We start from the raw sequence: 18,906 nt of genomic DNA, 5'->3' as shown, positions 1-18,906 counted from the left end.
AGACTTGGTCTAAGAAATAATCCGGAAAAAGTCTTGGATTAATGTTTTTTCTAGCTCAACTTGAAATAGGTTTTTCATGTCAACTTATAGGCTCACGATGGATTTAAGAACCATTTTTTTTTTTTTAATCTATGTTAAGCTTCTAACAAGTGAGTAGTTGATTTTCTATACCTTATATGAATTGTTTTTTTAAAAAGAAAGAAAGAAAGAAAGAAAAACTTACTACCCTACACTCCAATCCATTTGCTTTTTTTTTTCCTTTTTTTTTCTGGAATATGAAAATACCAAGTTGGCTGCATAGTTTGATTGATATGATGAGAAAAATATGAATTTATTTCCTTGCCAACTATAGGATAAAAGGTTGATAGATACTATTCCTGAACACGAGTCTTTTTGTAGTCTAGTCAAAACTTTTGCCGTGGGACCGTAGCGGTGCTTTTGCTTTTTCCGCATTTTATAAAACATGGCACCGTGTTTCCATGGTCAATTACATGGGACTTTTAGAATTTTCATTTTAGTACATCAGATGTTTGTGTTTGTGAAGTAAAAGATGAAAAGAATCCTCATTAATTATCATCCTCTATTTTATTTATTTTTATAATTACCATCCTTGTTTTGAAAATTTAAACAGTGCGTATAAATTATTTAAATATTACAAATTTATCATTAATAAAGTTTTATAGTTTTTTTTATCTTTATATTTGCCTTATAAGTGAATTTGATCTTAGGAACAAAATTAGCTGTTTGGGAACAACATAGGTTTAAATATTTTCTTCTTCTCACCATTAGTGCTCTTATCTTTTTCTTTTTCTTTTTTTATATTAATATGAGTATCTGAACCAGCTTGCAAGTACCTCGAATAATCTTATGAATTTTAAAATCAATGACCATATAAGTTGCCAGTGGCCCTAAAATTTATAAAACTTGAACGGATGACTTCTAGAAAACAAATTTAAAACCCGATCAATTAAAATACATATCTCAGGATTCACTTTTCTTCTTCTTGAATCCACATGACATATCACAAATTAAATGGTAAAAAACATGTTATGAAGGGAATGATTATTAAATTATAAATATTTTAAAATGATTTTTTATTTCTTTTTGTCTACTGGTGTGAAAATCTTTTTAATAATTTATCTTTTTTAAAAATATAAAAAATTATCTAATGCAAAAAATAATAATTAACTCATTATTAAATGATAAATATAAAAAATAATTAAATTATATGATGTAAATTGTAATATACGTGTGAAAGATGATTCAATCATTGGTGCATGCGTACAATGACAACAATCCCTAAAGTTTAACACCATTTGAAATTAGTCCCTGAACTAATTTTTCTTGATTTACACTTCTAATTTCGGAAGGTAATGTCAAAGCCCAATGGGTTCTAGCTTTTCCTCAACTTGTGAATCGACATGAACTCGGTCTTCAATCCTTGAAATTTATAATTTTTGTGTCGTATGTATATTTTTAAATTCACTTTTTTTTTTTTGGTTACGGTTTCATCAATTAAATTACGTGCCACGTACGAGGGTGTCTGGTTACTTGGATTAGATCCACTTGTTTAATGGTCAAAGCTTTGTTTGTTGAATAGTAAAATCCAACTAGTTCAATAAATATAGATACGTAAGTGAATAAATCTTTATTTTTATTATTAAAAAAAAAAAATCATACTCGTATATGATAGGATGGACTTTTCAAATCAAGCATGAAGTATTTTAGAATTCATAAAAAAGGCAAAATTATAAGGAAAAAAAGAAGCAAAACAAGCATGTTTAATGTAAAGTTATCAAATTTAACTCGGTTCAAGGATTAAATCACGAGTTAAATAAATATGATATTATTTTAATAAAAACCATGCTGATTGGGCCGTACGCTTACTCTCTGAAATAGCACGTAGTTTCTAAAATAGCGCGTGGGGGTGTTTTCCTGCTGTACCGTCAACTTTATCCTGAGAACCTTCTAGGTATTGCATGTCTGCTTGCTTGTGTTCTAAAGAAACCAAAATCTCATTTATTTATTCCTTTTAAAAGGCTTCTTTTGATGTAAGATGTATTTTTTAAAATATTTTTTATTTCTCATTTTTAATATCTAACCTATCAAAATTATTGAATTTCATATTTTTTTAAGATAAATATATTTTTAAAACATAGTTTCAAAAACAATATCAAACCTACCATATTCTAATCAATGAAATACATCAATCTATAAATTTTCATATAACTTTTAGTTAATATTAAACTATGAAAGCCATGCAAAAAAAGTTTCAATTTGCAAATCATGTGGGTTTTGTTTTCTATTTTAAGATCACATGCGGATTAGTTTTATTTTATTTAACAATAAAATGTATGTCTAGATCCGTTTATATGTAAATTAAAATTAAGTTTTAAAAAAAATAATTAAAACTATACATCCCACACATGAACTTGATAAGTTTAGAAAAACAATAAATTAATCTGAATAATCACTGATCTTGAAATTTGAACTAAAAAATCATAGAAAAATTAAAAGCATATATCTTCAAGATCTTGACCATAAAAAAATAAATTAAATCCACCTTTTATTTATAACCATCAAAAAGAAAAATCTAAGTTTTCCATTAAAAACAAATTCAGCACTGAACCATGGATAAAAAATAAAATTGCCATGTGATTAATTCATCTTAGATATGGTAATATATATTTTTTTCGTAGCAGCAACTTCCCATTCCCCTGGTTGTTTTTTTTTTTTTTCATTTTCTGAAGAAAAAAAAAATATCATCAATTAATTAATTCCCATCAATTCCTTTCAGCACTCCCATCGTTAACAGCTTGCACAAATGTTGTATTCTAAGAATATTAAAAGACTTGACCACTGACCAATGACCTCCATACTATTATTGACCAGCAACACTAGCAGGCAGGCAATATCTATTTTAGAATTTTCTAGGGTGAACACTTATCTCTAATCAGAATTTTCTTAACCATGTTGTTTAAATTCTTAATTAATCTGGCCCAAAAGTTAATTTAATTGCTCGTCTTGCCATTTCTTTTCTTAGAAAATTAATATTTCAGTATTGAGAAATGAAAGCAATTCAATTGTTGTCACTTCCATAAAATCATGGACCATTTTCTTGGCAACTACTCATGAAATGTCCTCTGAGTACAATCCATGGATTTAAATAACAATAGAGAGCAAATTTTCACTTGCCATTTAAAACAAATGATACCATAAAATGATATCATAAAAACCATGAGTCCTGCGTCAAGTTATTTTCCTTATGATCATATTTATTAACACTACTTGATTTGAAAAGTTGATATGATAACTTGTTGATAATGATTTTTATCTAAATTAAATTTTATTTTGAATTAATATTAATCATGTTAAATCTAAATAATTTGACAAGTTGACCAATCAAATTTAGATAAAAATCCAACCACATTCTATTGAGATTCATGTAGGTTAACTCTAAAGGATTTTTTTTTCAAAATAAAATAATTATAAGATTTTTTAAAATTTGTATTAAAAAAAACAAAACGTTTTAAAGTTGATTAAAAACCTAAATCGGTCTAATAACCAAATCAATTTACATTTTAGTGTTCATATCAATTAATATACCAAGGTAGTAATAATAATAAATAAATTTAAATATAAATGTGTCATATGGGCATGGTTGTTAATGACGATTTGTCAACATTTATTGACATAGAAATACTAACATATCCTACATTGACACTGTAACATTATATGAATATGATTACTAGCATAGGATCATGGGCAAGTTAATAACAATTCTTTTTTAAATATAAAAAATATTAAAAATAAAAATAATATTTATAGTATTTTGGATATAAAGGGATGACCGACTCAAAAGATTTGGGTTTAGTGATTGTTTTAGACCCAAAAACCTTAGTATTGAAGACTCTTGGATCTGACGGCCATGCTGAACCCATAAAACTTGAGTCGAGTAGTTATGTCGTGATCCAATGCATACTAGTAACTTTTAAAATAAAAAAGATAATAACTCTATAATTCTGTAAACATTTAGTAATTTATAAAAATAAATACTTTATATTTGTAGTGTGATTCATAATACTAGGGGTGTTCAAAAAAACCGACCAACCGATTATTAACCGAAAAAACCGAACCGGTAGAAAAAACCGAATAAACCGATTAAAAAATTACTTAAACCGATTAAAAATTAAATCTAAAAATATATACATCCTAAAATTCCAGCTACCCCTCCCCTTTTCCCTCCCCTTTCCCCTCCCCCCACAAAATAAAACCCAGCACTCCCAATTTTCCCTCTAAACATTTCTAAATCGTGTGATTGCATTGGAATGTCCATCACAAGTGTAGAAGGGGGTCCCACATCCAGGACCATGATGATTGTTATTACCAAAGCTCTAATTTTTTTCACTTAAATAAGAGGAGAGGACAGGACAAGAATAGGACATGTTTTATCTTATTTAATTGATTTCTAGAACGGTTATCGCGGGGGTTAATATTTAAAAACCGCAAATAACCCCTATGAACTCTTTTAAAGAAAAAGTAGTTCAATTTGCTTAACATAACACGTAACTGAGAAAAAAAAAAAGAATCAAAATTCTAATTTACAGTACATTTTTATAAAAATACTTTTTAATAAAAATATATTAAAATAATTTTTACATTTTATAAAAGATGAATCGAATCGCATAAAATCGAAACACACTAACAAACAAAACTTAACAGACGTCCACCACGTATCATTTTCTTACATCTCCAAACACACAAATTAACAAAACAGCCCTCCAAAAATCTAGTCTTATATAACTCCAGTTGTATATAATTAACTCCTAAACCCCTCCCCCTCCTCTCTCATAACCATTTCTAACAACAATTTAAACAACTCCTCCCTCTCCTCCCTCTAATGCAGAACTAGAATCCGAAACCTATCTATAGTTCCTCTCCCTGTTTGCTTTCAAGATCAACTCTTCTTGATCAACCCAACAATGATCACCTTACAAACACCAAGCTAACCTCCTTTACCAGAAAATCATAACCCGACCGGAGAAATGACCATGGACAGAAACTCACGACCAGAAAAACCAGGAAGAGACTCAAATTCAGTTATCGTTCTCTCAGTGGAATGTCTAAAAGGGAGTTCAACAGCTGACGAATGGACAGGAGACATGCTTCAAACAGGAGATATAGTTGAAGAAATTCTGATCGGATCCGGGTCATCATCATCCGGATCCAGGTCTATAAGTTATAAAGCTCCGTTCAAGAACGGAAAAGGTGGGGTTCAAAAGATTCTTCATAAATCGTTCAAAAACAAAGAGACTTCCATTGTTGTTCGAGTTAGACGTGGCAGAGATGAGCTTGCTGAGTTGCATGCCTGTGTTGTGCCCGAGTCGGGTTACAAAAATAAATATGTTTTGAGGTCTATTGAGGATCCGAATTACGCTGTCGGGTTCACGGATCGGTCTGAGGCTGAATGCTTTCAGCTACAAGGTGAGTTAGATGATGAACTTTGCTTGAAAGTTTTGATGTTTCTGAGTATGGTGCTTTGCATTTACTCTGACTTCTTGATGAGTTCCTTTTATCTTAAGAAAAGCAGGGTGGGGGGATTTCATTTTTTTATCTTTAACTGTGGCGGTATAAATTATAGTTTTAATTTAAACTTGGTCCTTGATACGATAAGTTTACTTGTGATTTGAATCTGGCCAGGTTTTAAAAAGGAAAAATAAAAGTTAATTTTATATGAATCAACTTGATAGGTCAATACTTTATTAAAACTTGAATTAATTATTTTTAAAAATATAATATTGTTTTTAATTCTAAAATAATAAAATACTATCGTTTTGATTCCTTGGATTAACCATTCGATTTATCTTGAACAAAATCATGATGTAAGTTGGGTTTAATAACCCTAATATAAAGCCCTTTTCTCTCAAGTTTAATTAAAAAGAAGATTATAGTATTGTTCTTAAAATCTCACAATCAAGCTTAAAAGGGCTTAAAAAGAAAAAATTATCAAAACAACAATATATGAATATTAAAAAGTGGTTGAATATCTTTTAAATATACTGTGTTAATGATAGAAACACAATTAACAAGTAGAAACTGCTATTTTCACTTCTTTTTAACTTGTCTTCCTTTCCCAGCCACTTGCTTTAAAAACATATATTATATCAAATGTGTGATGCATATGTCCAGGTTGGCAGGATCTAGTCGGTATTGGCAGTGGGTTACAAAATTCTCTCTTACATTTTTTTTTTTTTTTTTTTTATGTTTGGAATTATGTTAATGATGGTAGTTTAAAGTATTTTTTATTTAATAATATATTAAAATGATAATTATTTTTTATTTTTTAAAATTTATTTTTAAAATAAAAATATCAAAAAAATTTAAAATTATATATATAAAAATTCTAATAATTTTTTTTAAAAATTTTTAAAAAATATAATTTTAACCACGTGGATACCCGAATTATTTGTTTTCTGGATAATCACAAAAAGTCAGTGGATTTCTTGTATACAGTTTATCTTCGTGCCCCACGTGTCAGGTTCATGAATTCGTCCATCTTCCTATCAGAGTCATTTTCAAGAAAGTGCCATTCGAATGGATGTAGCTAGGTCGTCAGCATAGCTTAAAACAATTTTTATCCTGTTAGAAGAATTCCAATGTTTTAAAGGGCAGGAATTGAATTAGAATAAAAATAAAAGTCCATATTTAGTTTGGATCAATTTTAATTTTGTTTAATCATACATATTCTTAGTTTCTTTTTGTTTGATTTCTCAATTTTTTTTTATTTCTAAAATCTTAAACTAAAATAAATTGAATTAATTTTTTTAAAGATTTTTTACTTGAGATTATCTCAAAAAATCATTTTTTTCCAGTTTTTCATATTGATTTAATTTTATGAATATTCTTGATAATTCAGTTATTTTATCTTTTTAATCCACTGCTGTTTCTAATTTGAGGCAGGGAACATGGCACTGTGACATTCTTTTGGCTTAAAATGGTGTTGGCTTTTATTTATTAATTACAATTTATGTTAGGCCACATGTTTTCTTTCACATCATATTTGATTGATGTCTCCATTTCAACTCTTCAAAATTTAGGTTTTGATGTCTACACACGGGCTAGTGGCCGTGGTTTTGGACTTTACACATTTCAGATTCTAAGCGTGTTTGGCTGTTTTAAAAAAATTTAATTTTTTTTACTTAAAAATATATATTAATTTAATGTTTTTAAATTATTTTAACTTGTTAATTTTAAAAATAATTTTTTAAAAATAAAAAAAATATTATTAATATATTTTTTTAAATAAAAAATATTTTAAAAAATAACTAATGATAAACGAGAAACACTGGTTGCCCACACTCCCAAACACTCTTTGCACATTTCAGATTCTAAGCGTGTTTGGCTGTTTACACATACTTCCAAACACGTAGCACTGGTTGCCCACAAGAATTTCTCCACTACAAGAGTGCTTGTTCAAGTCTCAAAATCAGTCACCACAAGAGTCATATTCTGCTGAAAAGTTCGTCAGTGTTTTTAAATACCAATGGAATAGAAAACCCCACGAGATATTTTTCAATGACGGTTTTTCAGCGGAGATTCTGTCTGTATTTTTCAAAGCCAACAGAATTTTCACTGTCGTAGACGACGTTTTTCAATTTTCTGGTATTGCCTTATTGTTGAAACCTGTTAGTGGTTGGCTGGTTGCAGTTTCCTGCAGCTTTTGTCGAGCACTTAATCCAGCTTCACAAGTGTCAACAAATGCGATGGAATGCTTAAGCATTAGTATACATCCCAAATACCCTTAAGAGCAAGTAGCTGATATGCAGGTCTAGGCAATATATATATGGAATCTCCAGTCCTCTGTACTTGCTGATTTGGTGAACTAGAACGTAATTTGCAACCTGTCTTTTATGTTCTGCTATCGTTTCTATCAATGTGAGACGATTAGTTGCATTTTTTAGCTTCAAGAAGCTCCAGAATTGTTAGTGCATTACAGAGGGCTAAGCTTCAAGATGGGTATGTGGCTTATCCGTGGGAGAAGAAGATGCAGGAGTTGCTGATTCCCACCTCTAGCAGCTTTCTTTCTTTGCTCCTCCTTCCAAAAGCTTCAGACCGAGTTGCTTCTCGATACAATGACTTGGAGGACACTCTTGCCAGGGCAAATGCGTGGCTGTATGCATCCCAGGCTTCTGGAGTTCCAATTGTTTTCATGAATATTCAGACCGAATCCTTGCTTACCAAGGTATGACCATCCTGGCCTCAACAAAGTTGGTTTATTAGTTAAGACAGAAAGCATGAGTACTTTTTTATAATTCTGGCAATCTCCGACTGGCTTGCAACGACGAAAAGTATGTTTCTTTTATATTTTTTGACAGATATCAGGAGAGACAGCTTCCTCGACTGTGAATGCTGGTTCATTTTCCGATTTGTCTAGGCTTGCAAATGTAAGCTTGTATGGTTTTGAGGATTACCATGGGGTTGATCTTGGTGTAGTCAGAGCAGTTCGTCTTTGGTATGCACCTTTATGTGGAGAATTTGCAATTGAGATCAAAATAAAAGAAGATGATACTAAGCTTGGATTTGCCATCAGCCGCACAGAAGAGGTATTCTATACATAACTCTCCAGGTCACAAGTCACAACTCTGATCTTTTTCGTAACTTGTCATTTTGAAGCATAGTCGTCAGACCCGGTTTAGGGCCTGAGTCACTAGTTGTTGGGTCAACCTCCAAGTCATTGGGTTAACTCGAGTCAATTCCTCAAATGGTTCGTAACTAGGTCAATGTCTAAAATGGTTCGTAAGAAACTGGCTCTGAACAGGTTTGGGTTAGCAAGCCAACTGTCAGAATCAACCAATGTTTTGAAGATGTTAATTTCCTCAGCTTTCGTTTCGTGTCGACAGGGCTTTATCTACGTCTCGTCAGTTATGGACGATGATGACAATGTACCATCGACAAGGTCAGGGCTTAGCAATCTATACAAAGAAGCAACAAGCTCATCGAGACTGCTGGTTGTTTCAAGATTATCAAACCAGAAGGTCCTTCCTTGGATGGTTTCATCGACAGGAGCAGTCAGATGTTTTGACACGGTATCACTAAGCCAGAAACTTTCCTTACATCGCCATGCCAAGGTGCCTTTTCTCATCCATGTTCTCTTGTGGGACGGAACATTGCCTTCACGGCCAATTGCAGGCGGCAGTGGTCGGTTTAGGTCTGTGTCCCCTCCTGTTATGCCATTGCCACCTGAAATTCAATTGGCTCGCCAACCTAGTCAGAATCAAATACAGCCCCTGCCAGCGGCTGATATTCCGAGTGATGTAGTCGTGGGGAACGAGGCAGATATTAGGCTTGATCGAGACACTGCCGGAGAAACATCTTTCCGGTTCCATTATTTTTCACTTCCAAACAACTGGGTATAATTTTTTATTCTTCACTGTAACTTGCTTGGTGATTGCTGTGTGTATATAAGGAAAATCTACAGGTCAAGAGCTTCCTTCGATTGATTTCCATTCACATATATAGGTTTTACTTCAGATATTTGTCCTAGAACTACATGTACAGTTGAGTGGGAGGTTACTTGGACAACAAAATGTAGGTTTTTTGTAACACGTGTAAGTGTAACAAACGTTTTGACATTGATTTTGAAAGTTTTTATTGTCAAAGGAGGAGATTTATTGTTTTTTTTTTTCCCTAGTTGTAGGGTTTGCATCATTAAATTATTAGATTAACTCATAGTATTTTAAATTATCAGTTTTGTTTGGATTTTATCATGTTATTAAAAATTTAGTTTTATTAACTAAATTTTATAAGATTAATATTTTTTTTAAATCAATATAAATTTTAAATCAAATTCTAAATTATACATTTCTCGAGTTAACTCATGGATGAATTTTAACAATTTTTTTTATGAAATTAATTAAAAGTATCAAATCACTACTTACTAGTCTAGGAAGTATGAACAATATTGACTCTCTTGTTTTTTAAATTCATTTCTTTGTTTTAAAAATTGGGATAAATGAATTGGATCATGGGAAAAAATATATATGTAATTTGAGAACTCAATTGACCGAGGATGAATTTGCTCAAAAGCTATTGTTTTTTTTTTTTTTTGGTTGAGATTAATCCCAGTAATTAATTAGACTTATATAGTTATATGTATTTACATACTGAATAGTCTAGCAAATCAACGGTCCATATTTACTCTCCCAATGCCTATAAAACGAAGCAAATAAAGCTTTTCTATTGGATACTCAACACAGCACACGGATAGTGATCCTCGTCAGACTTCTCCAAACATTACCCACCGTCGACTCCTTTAAAATCCACCGTCCAAACCCTCTCCCCAAGGAGGGAAGGAGCTCAAAGTTTCAAAAGAGCCCGCCTCCTAGAATCAATCCTATTGGTCACTTTACAGCGCACCCGGATCTCCATCTCCACCGTTCATAACATTACAAATCAACAATGTAGAATACATTTCATCCTCCTCTTCTCCCTCTCGTTTTTTTCCTATAAAAATCGTCAGAGCCTCCATTCGCTTCCCACCAAAACAATCAAAACCCTAATTCCCCCCTCATTTTCTCGATAAACAAACAGATTCCCGATCACCCAATGGCCCGCACAAAGCAGACAGCAAGAAAATCCACCGGAGGGAAAGCCCCAAGGAAGCAACTAGCTACCAAGGCTGCCAGGAAGTCAGCTCCAGCCACCGGAGGAGTGAAGAAGCCCCACCGATTCAGGCCAGGAACGGTGGCGCTGAGAGAAATAAGGAAGTACCAGAAGAGCACAGAGCTGTTGATAAGAAAGCTACCATTTCAGAGGCTGGTGAGAGAAATAGCCCAAGATTTCAAGACAGACTTGAGGTTCCAAAGCAGCGCAGTTGCAGCACTTCAAGAGGCAGCAGAGGCATACCTTGTTGGGCTGTTTGAGGACACCAACTTGTGTGCTATTCATGCTAAGAGGGTCACTATCATGCCTAAGGATATTCAGCTGGCCCGTAGAATTAGAGGGGAGAGAGCTTAATCAATTTAGCTACTGATATTAGGTTTCAGAGTGTCATGTCTGTCTCTGTTTGGATTTCATGTTATGGTAGATTTGGGGTTCGTTTTCGTTGTAAATCTTTTCTGGATTTAAATGAGAGATTGAAATGTTTATTTTGAATCCCATTTGTTCGATGATTTGTCTTGAATTCAAGCAACCTTAGTAGTTAGGAACTCGTGAGACTTGCAAGGGTAACAATAGTTTGAAGCAAGAGATATGGCAGCACAAGTTTAATTCGAAGACTTTTAAGAGGCTTAATTGAAAGAGGTTTATCATTTTATTATTTATTTTTCAGTATGCAAGCAAGTCATTTTGTGAATGAACCAAAATAAAGGGATGTAATTTTATCTTTCCTTAAAATTTTAAGATCGAGAGAATAATGGAAGCGTTGAAAGACTGCAGGGATGAAATTAAAAGATTTGGGAGTGTACAGAGGCTAAATTATAATTTTATCTTTCCTTTAATGCTTATTCACCCGAAGCACCTTACCCGGAGTTGAATTTGGTTTAAGACTCGGGTTTGTGTTTGTTATGTTAATTTGAGATTTAAACCCGAGTGTTAATTTTTAAATTTAAAAAAAAAAATTAAAATTATATTATTTTAAATAAAAAAACTTCATTGAAATTCAACCAATCGAATCCCACCTGGGTCGTCCATTGATCAAGTTAGCATTCAAAATAGTTTGAAAAAAAAAAACTGGCTCGAGCTCGGTTCTGGATCAGCGGTTAGCTGGGCGGACCGGTCAGGTTTGTGAGTTAGCATCAATTCCAATGGCGGGAAATGGAAAAGGCTTCTAAGTACTCTTTTTAGTAATTCTAACAAAAGTCTCCAAATTTTGATTATTTTGTTTTGCTTGTAATGGAGAAGTATTTGGTTCCAGCAGAAGAAAACCCTAGAAGACCTACTCGATTGTATCAATGGAAGAGAAGTTTAATCGAATTGAGTGGCAGATTAGAGTCAAAGTACCGCCATGACCTCTCTGCTCTGCTCTTGCAATCCTACTCTCAGGTCTCAACTTCCCCGCTCTTTTTTACCAAATTTTCAGCTCTTATTTTTGTATTTTTAGGGTTTTTTCCTTTTTGTTCTGTAAAGATTGGAGCTTTTCCGCACTTGTATCATACAATTGGAGGAGGAGATGCAGCAATTCCTTGTCAAACTAATGTATGCTATTATTCTCAATCTCCAATTTTTTTTATTGTTGTGATTATAATTATTTGACCTAATTTTATTTCAGCAGTTGAATTCGAGGGGTTTGGCCTCTGAGTCGACTCGCCAATTCGCTATAAACAAGTCAGTTAGTGTATCTATCTTATCATTTTATTATTTATTTTTCAGAATATTAGTAACTCATTTTGTGATTTTTTTTTCTTTTTTACAGGCAAGGCGTATCTGCCCTGGAGTTTGACAATAAGGTGAATGGTTTAATCACCATGCATATTTTGAATTGTTAAATACTATTTACTGTTTCTTGATTTTTAACTTGTTTACGACTCATAAGTTGTCTGATTTTTGAAACATTATGCACAGTTTCATTTGTTGTTATTTTTTTCCTTTTATTCCTAAGCTTCGTTTGTAATTTTTGTGAATATGTATTCCAGGGAATTTATTTAGTATCAGTGACGAAATCAGGGTGCTTGACAGTGCATGACTTTGAATCACTTTATTGTCAGGCTAATGATTCATTTCCATGTAAGATCCACTTCGAGCTTGCTATGTATTTTTTCTTTTAAATATTCTTTTGGGATATATATTTCTGGAAGTCTGTGATACCTGACAGTTATATGTGTTTGTGGTGAATCATACCCTGTTAGCTCTACTAATAGGGATTAGTTTGGAGTCTTTTATAGCCACGTGTGTATGGTGAGGTGTCATGTTCTTTCCATACTGACTCTTTTTTTATTTAATTTTTCTATCAGGCTTTGGCAAAGATGAAAGAAAGTGTGAAGATGAAAGTAAACATGTCTTGCACAATTCTTTGGGCCGACAACTAGACTCGGTTCGCTGGAATCTTGCCAACCAAGATGAGGTTTGTTGGAATTGTTTATTCATTTCAACAATCATAGCAGGGAATTGTTGCCAGATACTGACCTCTAGAATGTAGTTTGACTTGCGTTCGGAACTTAAAGATCAGTGTCTGTAACTTACTTTCTTTTTTTGTGATAGTTATGTAGGGGGATGAGCTGGAAAATGGCATAGGAATCATTGTGGAAAACATTCAATATTAGTTGGAATTATATTAGGGCATATGAGATATTAAAAGAAGCAGGATATAACACTCACAAAACAAACAAACCTGTGTGATTATTTGGATTTTGCACATTTACAATTTCTAATCATTTTCTCAAGGGTGGATGTGCCAAATGTCATATATTTGCAGTGAACTTTGTATTAAAATATACTTGACTGGGTGATCAATTAAATTAGCATTCACAAAAAGTACCAACACATCTGTATAATGATTCTAGCATGGGAACCATTAATTACTTTGTTGATTGCATCTGCTGTTTCTGCAGTTATAACATTAATTTCGTTATTATTTTTTTGCGTGATAAATTTTTCCTTGTTTTTGTAGGTCGCTTGCACATCTATGAAAACTAATGAAGTACAAATTTTTGATATTGGTTACATTTCTTCTGAACCAGTCGAAGTAAGATCTTTTCCTGTATCATCTCATCTTTTCCATTTCCATATTTCTACCACTATATATTTTTGTGTGTAATAGATAGATGATTCTCAGGTTTCATTTTTTTAACTGTAATAATGAAATTGGAAACACAACAGAGGAAACTTGGTTCCAGGACTGGCAGTTTGGTTTGGCTAGAATTATTTGTAGGAGAATCAGGATTGTTTTGGTAAGAGAAGCTTTGGAAAGTTGAAACTAGAAGAATGAGGTCTTCATTTCTGGCAATAGATGCTTAGAAGTGTTAAAGCATTATTGGTGCTCTTTTGATTAAATTGTTTTAATAAGAGCATAAAAATCAACGTAGGCACCATTGGATGACATGATTAACTAAATTCGGTTTCTGGTACCAAATGGGCCTACCTAATTTGTTTAGCTGAACCAGGTTCCTGGTTCCAAATCAGCCTACCTAGTTTCTTTTCTAACTTTTCTGGGTTGAGGCAGGTTTTGGATTCCTATCATTATTTTTCTTTTTGAATTTTCATACACGTTTTTATTGTTCTGTTAACATCCTATATTTTCAATGCCACGATGATAATTTGATTTATTCTTAATCCAGGTTTTAAAAACAAGGCGTGCTGTCACTGTTCATGGGTCTGACATTCATAAAGGTCTAACAGATATTGCTTTCACTTCAGAATCAAGGTAGGTGCAGAAAAGGGGGGTAACTTTCGGTCAGTAAAACCAATTTTCATGCCAGAATTCAACGCTGGATTTCTGAAAGATAGCATATAATCTACAAAGTATCAATGGGAGACTGCATTAGTCATCTGAGTCTATAAGTAACCAGAAAATGGTTTATTTCTACCTTAAAGTTTGAACCAACTTAGAATTCTTTGATAAAAATGGAGTAAGAATTGTATGTTCTCTGCTCTGGACTCTTTACAGCCAAATAATCTCAATCTCCTGTTTGCCTTCAGTATTGTTTTTCCTTGCTTGGAAGGAATGATGATTTCTTCCTTCTGACTATACGTGTTGTGCTTTAAATGCAGGTTGATTGCTTCTGATACAAATGGTGGAGTCAATGTATGGGATAGAAGAATGAGTGCACTTCCATGTCTTGAGCTTACATCTAATTCCCGTGGTACCCTTAACAGTATCAAGTTAAATGTGGAAAATCAGGTTAGCACCTACTTCAATTGTTTCCTTTGGAAGTGATACGTGCACTTTTTTCCTCCTTGAAATTAAGTTTTACATCACTGCTTAACTTACATAAAAACTAAAATTTTTCCTAGGGCCCTCTGTACATCTAAGTGCTTTTCATAGCAGCATATTTTCAGGACCTCAGTTTGCCTCGAGAGTGGATGAGAAAGACTACCAATTGAGATATTAATTACAATGCTAGCTTATTGTGTGATACCTGCAGTTAAATTTTCATTAGTTCATCAAATATAAGATGTCAAGGAAATCTTTTAATGACTATACTCTTTATGGGATCCAATGGTTTTCCTAGTTTCCTTGTGGTATTCTGCTTCTTGGAGGACACCTTACATTAAAGTTCCCTTTTCAATTGATTTTTGCTTACTGGGGGTCACCTTATTATTCATCCTTACTATTCCTCTATGATAATAAATTCTTGTTTTCATTGAAAAAATGCAAATTACTCGTTGCATGAAACATTTGTTGTACCTGCAAATTTCACCTATCTTTTGGTGGAGCATGATAGAAGCAAATTCTTCACTGCAGATGGTTTTCGGGGCTGGTCGGCATGGAATAGTTTATATGTGGGATCTCCGTGGAGGAAGAGCTCCTTCTGCTTTTCAAATTCATAAAGAGGTTAGTAGCTGGGCTTGTATCTTGACATGGTAACTTGAAACTCAATTTTGTGATGTTGGAACTGGAATGGCTAGTGGACAAATTGCAAATCATGGTTTTTATTTTAGATAATACAAGTATATAACCATGAATCTATACTGTTTTGTCCTGCTAAACAATGTTCAATAGTATTTCTGGCTCCAACAGTTGTTTGTCATTGCAGTTTGTTTGAGCTAGGCATTTGACACAATTCTATGTGGGCATCAAGAAATTATTTAGAACAATAACATGAAAAAATTGAATTATCTTTGGTTTTTGATGTCCATACAACATTGACTTTTTTCTCCAATCAGATGTGCCATCCACCTGTAATGTCTTGGAAGTTATCATCAATGCTTGAGAGAATAGGATCTTTGAAGGTATGTGTGACTGCTCTGGTGTCACTTTTTATCATGTGAATTCACTATTTATGGATTTCAGACCAAAGTGATAATGAATAAAAGTTTGACATAAATGGCATTAACTGTTGAAGAATAGGTTATAAAATAATAATATATTGAACAGGATTCATGCTCACTCGAGTTTTGCTTGTTTATATTGCATTCTTAACTGCTGGTCCCATTCATTTTGCAGGCACAATCAGATATTGTCTCCAAAGAAGTGCACTCCATTGATTTTGATCCATCTTGCCCGTATCAGTTGGCATTCCATCTTGATGATGGTTGGTAGGTCAGAAATGCAAGTGCTTTTCTTGTTCTCCTCACTCTTCCTATGTATCTATTTCTCTCCACTCTGTGAATTTTCAATTCAATCATAGTTTCTCAGTAGTTTGTCCTAAAAATTCTGTTGGTAGAGTCTGCATTTTCATGTGCATATATGCAAATCATCTTAAATCAAATTATGCATTACATATTTTCTCATCCTAATAGTTAAGGTCATTTAAATTGTCATTGTTGTTTTGGAAGTTTGAACCTTAAAATTTCTACTGATGACCTATGGGTGACAAGCAGTCTGCATAACCAATGTGGAGAAAGTGTTCTAATTTAATTTTAACCTTCCAGTTATTCACATGATGCAGGTCGGGCATTTTAGATATTTACAATTTCCAAGTTACGCATGTTCATTGCCCTCCCCCAGCTTGGTTGTAAGTAATTTTGGCACATGCAAAATTGCAGTATATGTTGATAATTAGAATAGCTAATTGCGTTCCCTAATTGAAAATTTGTTGACTTGGAGTGATTAGGAATGGGTCCTTCACTGATCTGTTGTCCTTGAGAAAACCATCATGGCTAGCGACACATTCAGTAAGATGCCTCAACCCTCTGTTTACCTGGTTGCAGTTGGTTTATCTATGTCATTGTGTAATACGTGTGATGTCAGCTTGTGGCCCGCGCCATTATAGCTGCATATTCAGTAAAATATATTCATGTACATTTCATGAAACAGACTTGAATTCCAGTAATGAAGAAACATCCGTTTGAAACTAAAATTGGGAAGGTTATCAGTCTGCACCTTTTGGTGACCATTCCTGTATGCCACTTAAGCAAGCTGTGTCGAGCTAAGCTTTGATCTTAAAAGGATCTGTTTCATCATTCTCACTCCAGGCTTCATTTGTATAGTTTTCCTGATTCGGTTTTTTGAAGTCACATGAGTTCTTAAATTGAGTTTTCTGCTCGTTAATTATTTTGACAACTCGATGCTTGTTTCATCTAGTCATAACCCAAATTTATTCCGCTCAAATCTGGGTTTCAAACTCTTTCAAGCTTGAACTGTGGAATTATTCAAGTTGTATCTTTTAATGCAGATCTATGTGGTTGGATCATCAACCGACAATGGCATCCATCTTTTAGATTTCTATCCTGATCCCAGCTCTCCTTGCCACGTGGACTACAGGTAAAGGGATCCTTTCAAAAGCAAAGTTTTGTGCTTTTCCGAAAAAAAATTAGGGTAACATCTAATCCCTGATCTTTCCTGTCGTGGTGGACTAACATATGTCCAAATATCATCGATGCAATTAAGAATATGTAAATGTAGTCAATACATGTTTTTTGATGTTTCCCTTACATTTATCTGTGCTTGCAAAAACAACAGTCTAGCCATTTTCATTTCCCACCCCAAACGTATCTCTCGCATTTGTCATCCGCTCTGTTTGTATTTTTGGTTTGCTATTATTTCAAATTCTGTTGCCCTAATCATACGCACTGCAGTCCCATTGAGGACGCAGAGAGGACATCCAGGGTGAACAGAAGAAACAAGCAAAACAGGTTTATTCCATTGTCTGAAGGTGTTACTGCGTGCGCCACCCATCCCCTCAACGGCACCATCATAGCTGGAACCCAGGTTTGTAGTTTTGGATCATCTCCCTTGACAGTCTTATTCTATGCATTTTAGAAAATTACTGTAGGGCTGTTTTACATGGCTTTTATTGGCAACTTTTCCCATCACCGTTATATTTCCTACACTGATACTAAATTTTGAAAAATAATTGGTTTCAGCTTTCATCTTTGCTGGTTGTATCCCAACAGAAGCATTCTGAAGTCGATTAGAAGAGATAAAGGGAGTGAAATGGAGAACATCTTCACTCTTTTAGGGGAACTCAAGAATTTATCATCCTTGCATTGCTTGTTTTTTTTTTTTTTTTTTTTTTTTGTTTCCTGGTGTAATTGTAACATTTTTATCTTGAATTTATAAATTTAATATAAATCCAGAATTGAATTCAAAATAAACATCTCAATCTCTCATTTAAATCCAGAAAAGATTTACAACGAAAACGAACCCCTAATCTACCATAACATGAAATCCAAACAGAGACAGACATGACACTCTGAAACCTAATATCAGTAGCTAAGTTAATTAAGCTCTCTCCCCTCTAATTCTACGGGCCAGCTGAATATCCTTAGGCATGATAGTGACCCTCTTAGCATGAATAGCACACAAGTTGGTGTCCTCAAACAACCCAACAAGGTATGCCTCTGCTGCCTCTTGAAGTGCTGCTACTGCGCTGCTTTGGAACCTCAAGTCTGTCTTGAAATCTTGGGCTATTTCTCTCACCAGCCTCTGAAATGGTAGCTTTCTTATCAACAGCTCTGTGCTCTTCTGGTACTTCCTTATTTCTCTCAACGCCACCGTTCCTGGCCTGAATCGGTGGGGCTTCTTCACTCCTCCGGTGGCTGGAGCTGACTTCCTGGCAGCCTTGGTCGCTAGTTGCTTCCTTGGGGCTTTCCCTCCGGTGGATTTTCTTGCTGTCTGCTTTGTGCGGGCCATTGGGTGATCGGGAACCTGTTTGTTTCTCGAGAAAATGAGGGGGAAGTTAGGGTTTTGATTGTTTTGGTGGGAAGCGAATGGAGGCTCTGACGATTTTTATAGGAAAAAAACGAGAGGGAGAGGAGGAGAATGAAATGGGTTTCAGACCGTTGATTTTTAATTTATGGACGGCA

The 18,906-nt window shown here is 33.8% G+C and overlaps 4 protein-coding genes across 8 annotated transcripts; 3 read left to right on the top strand and 1 right to left on the bottom strand.

Moving 5' to 3' along the window:
• Positions 1 to 4,813: 4,813 nt before the first annotated feature.
• Positions 4,814 to 9,676, top strand: LOC118061473 (uncharacterized). Its single transcript, XM_035074913.2, has 4 exons — positions 4,814 to 5,484; positions 7,962 to 8,242; positions 8,376 to 8,603; positions 8,901 to 9,676. Exons 1-4 carry the CDS (start codon positions 5,046 to 5,048, stop codon positions 9,414 to 9,416), a joined length of 1,464 nt encoding a protein of 487 aa, XP_034930804.1. The 5' UTR covers positions 4,814 to 5,045; the 3' UTR covers positions 9,417 to 9,676.
• Positions 9,677 to 10,346: 670 nt separating this feature from the next.
• Positions 10,347 to 11,154, top strand: LOC118061474 (histone H3.2). Its single transcript, XM_035074914.2, has one exon. It carries the CDS (start codon positions 10,606 to 10,608, stop codon positions 11,014 to 11,016), a length of 411 nt encoding a protein of 136 aa, XP_034930805.1. The 5' UTR covers positions 10,347 to 10,605; the 3' UTR covers positions 11,017 to 11,154.
• A 689-nt stretch (positions 11,155 to 11,843) lies between these two features.
• LOC118061475 (uncharacterized) lies at positions 11,844 to 18,147 on the top strand. Of its 5 annotated transcripts, none has more exons than XM_035074916.2 (17): positions 11,844 to 12,042; positions 12,127 to 12,195; positions 12,272 to 12,324; positions 12,413 to 12,446; positions 12,633 to 12,723; positions 12,951 to 13,060; positions 13,607 to 13,681; positions 14,274 to 14,359; positions 14,707 to 14,836; positions 15,401 to 15,490; positions 15,823 to 15,888; positions 16,103 to 16,194; positions 16,548 to 16,613; positions 16,713 to 16,773; positions 17,274 to 17,362; positions 17,677 to 17,809; positions 17,965 to 18,147. In XM_035074916.2, exons 1-17 carry the CDS (start codon positions 11,893 to 11,895, stop codon positions 18,013 to 18,015), a joined length of 1,446 nt encoding a protein of 481 aa, XP_034930807.1. In that variant the 5' UTR covers positions 11,844 to 11,892; the 3' UTR covers positions 18,016 to 18,147. The 5 variants fall into 5 exon arrangements, 4 of the variants coding, with proteins under 4 accessions (XP_034930807.1, XP_034930806.1, XP_073263491.1 ...); XM_035074915.2 differs by having other exon boundaries at positions 12,269 to 12,324; XM_073407390.1 differs by having other exon boundaries at positions 11,844 to 12,195.
• A 32-nt stretch (positions 18,148 to 18,179) lies between these two features.
• On the bottom strand, positions 18,180 to 18,906 carry LOC118061476 (histone H3.2). Its single transcript, XM_035074918.2, has one exon. The coding sequence runs from the start codon at positions 18,731 to 18,733 to the stop codon at positions 18,323 to 18,325; it is 411 nt and encodes a 136-aa protein (XP_034930809.1). The 5' UTR covers positions 18,734 to 18,906; the 3' UTR covers positions 18,180 to 18,322.

The sequence above is a fragment of the Populus alba genome, chromosome 1, assembly GCF_005239225.2.
Source record: "Populus alba chromosome 1, ASM523922v2, whole genome shotgun sequence".
In the NCBI taxonomy this organism is placed as follows: Eukaryota; Viridiplantae; Streptophyta; class Magnoliopsida; order Malpighiales; family Salicaceae; genus Populus; species Populus alba.
Note: the sequence above shows the minus strand (reverse complement) of the source record. Positions and strands in the feature narration are given on the sequence as shown.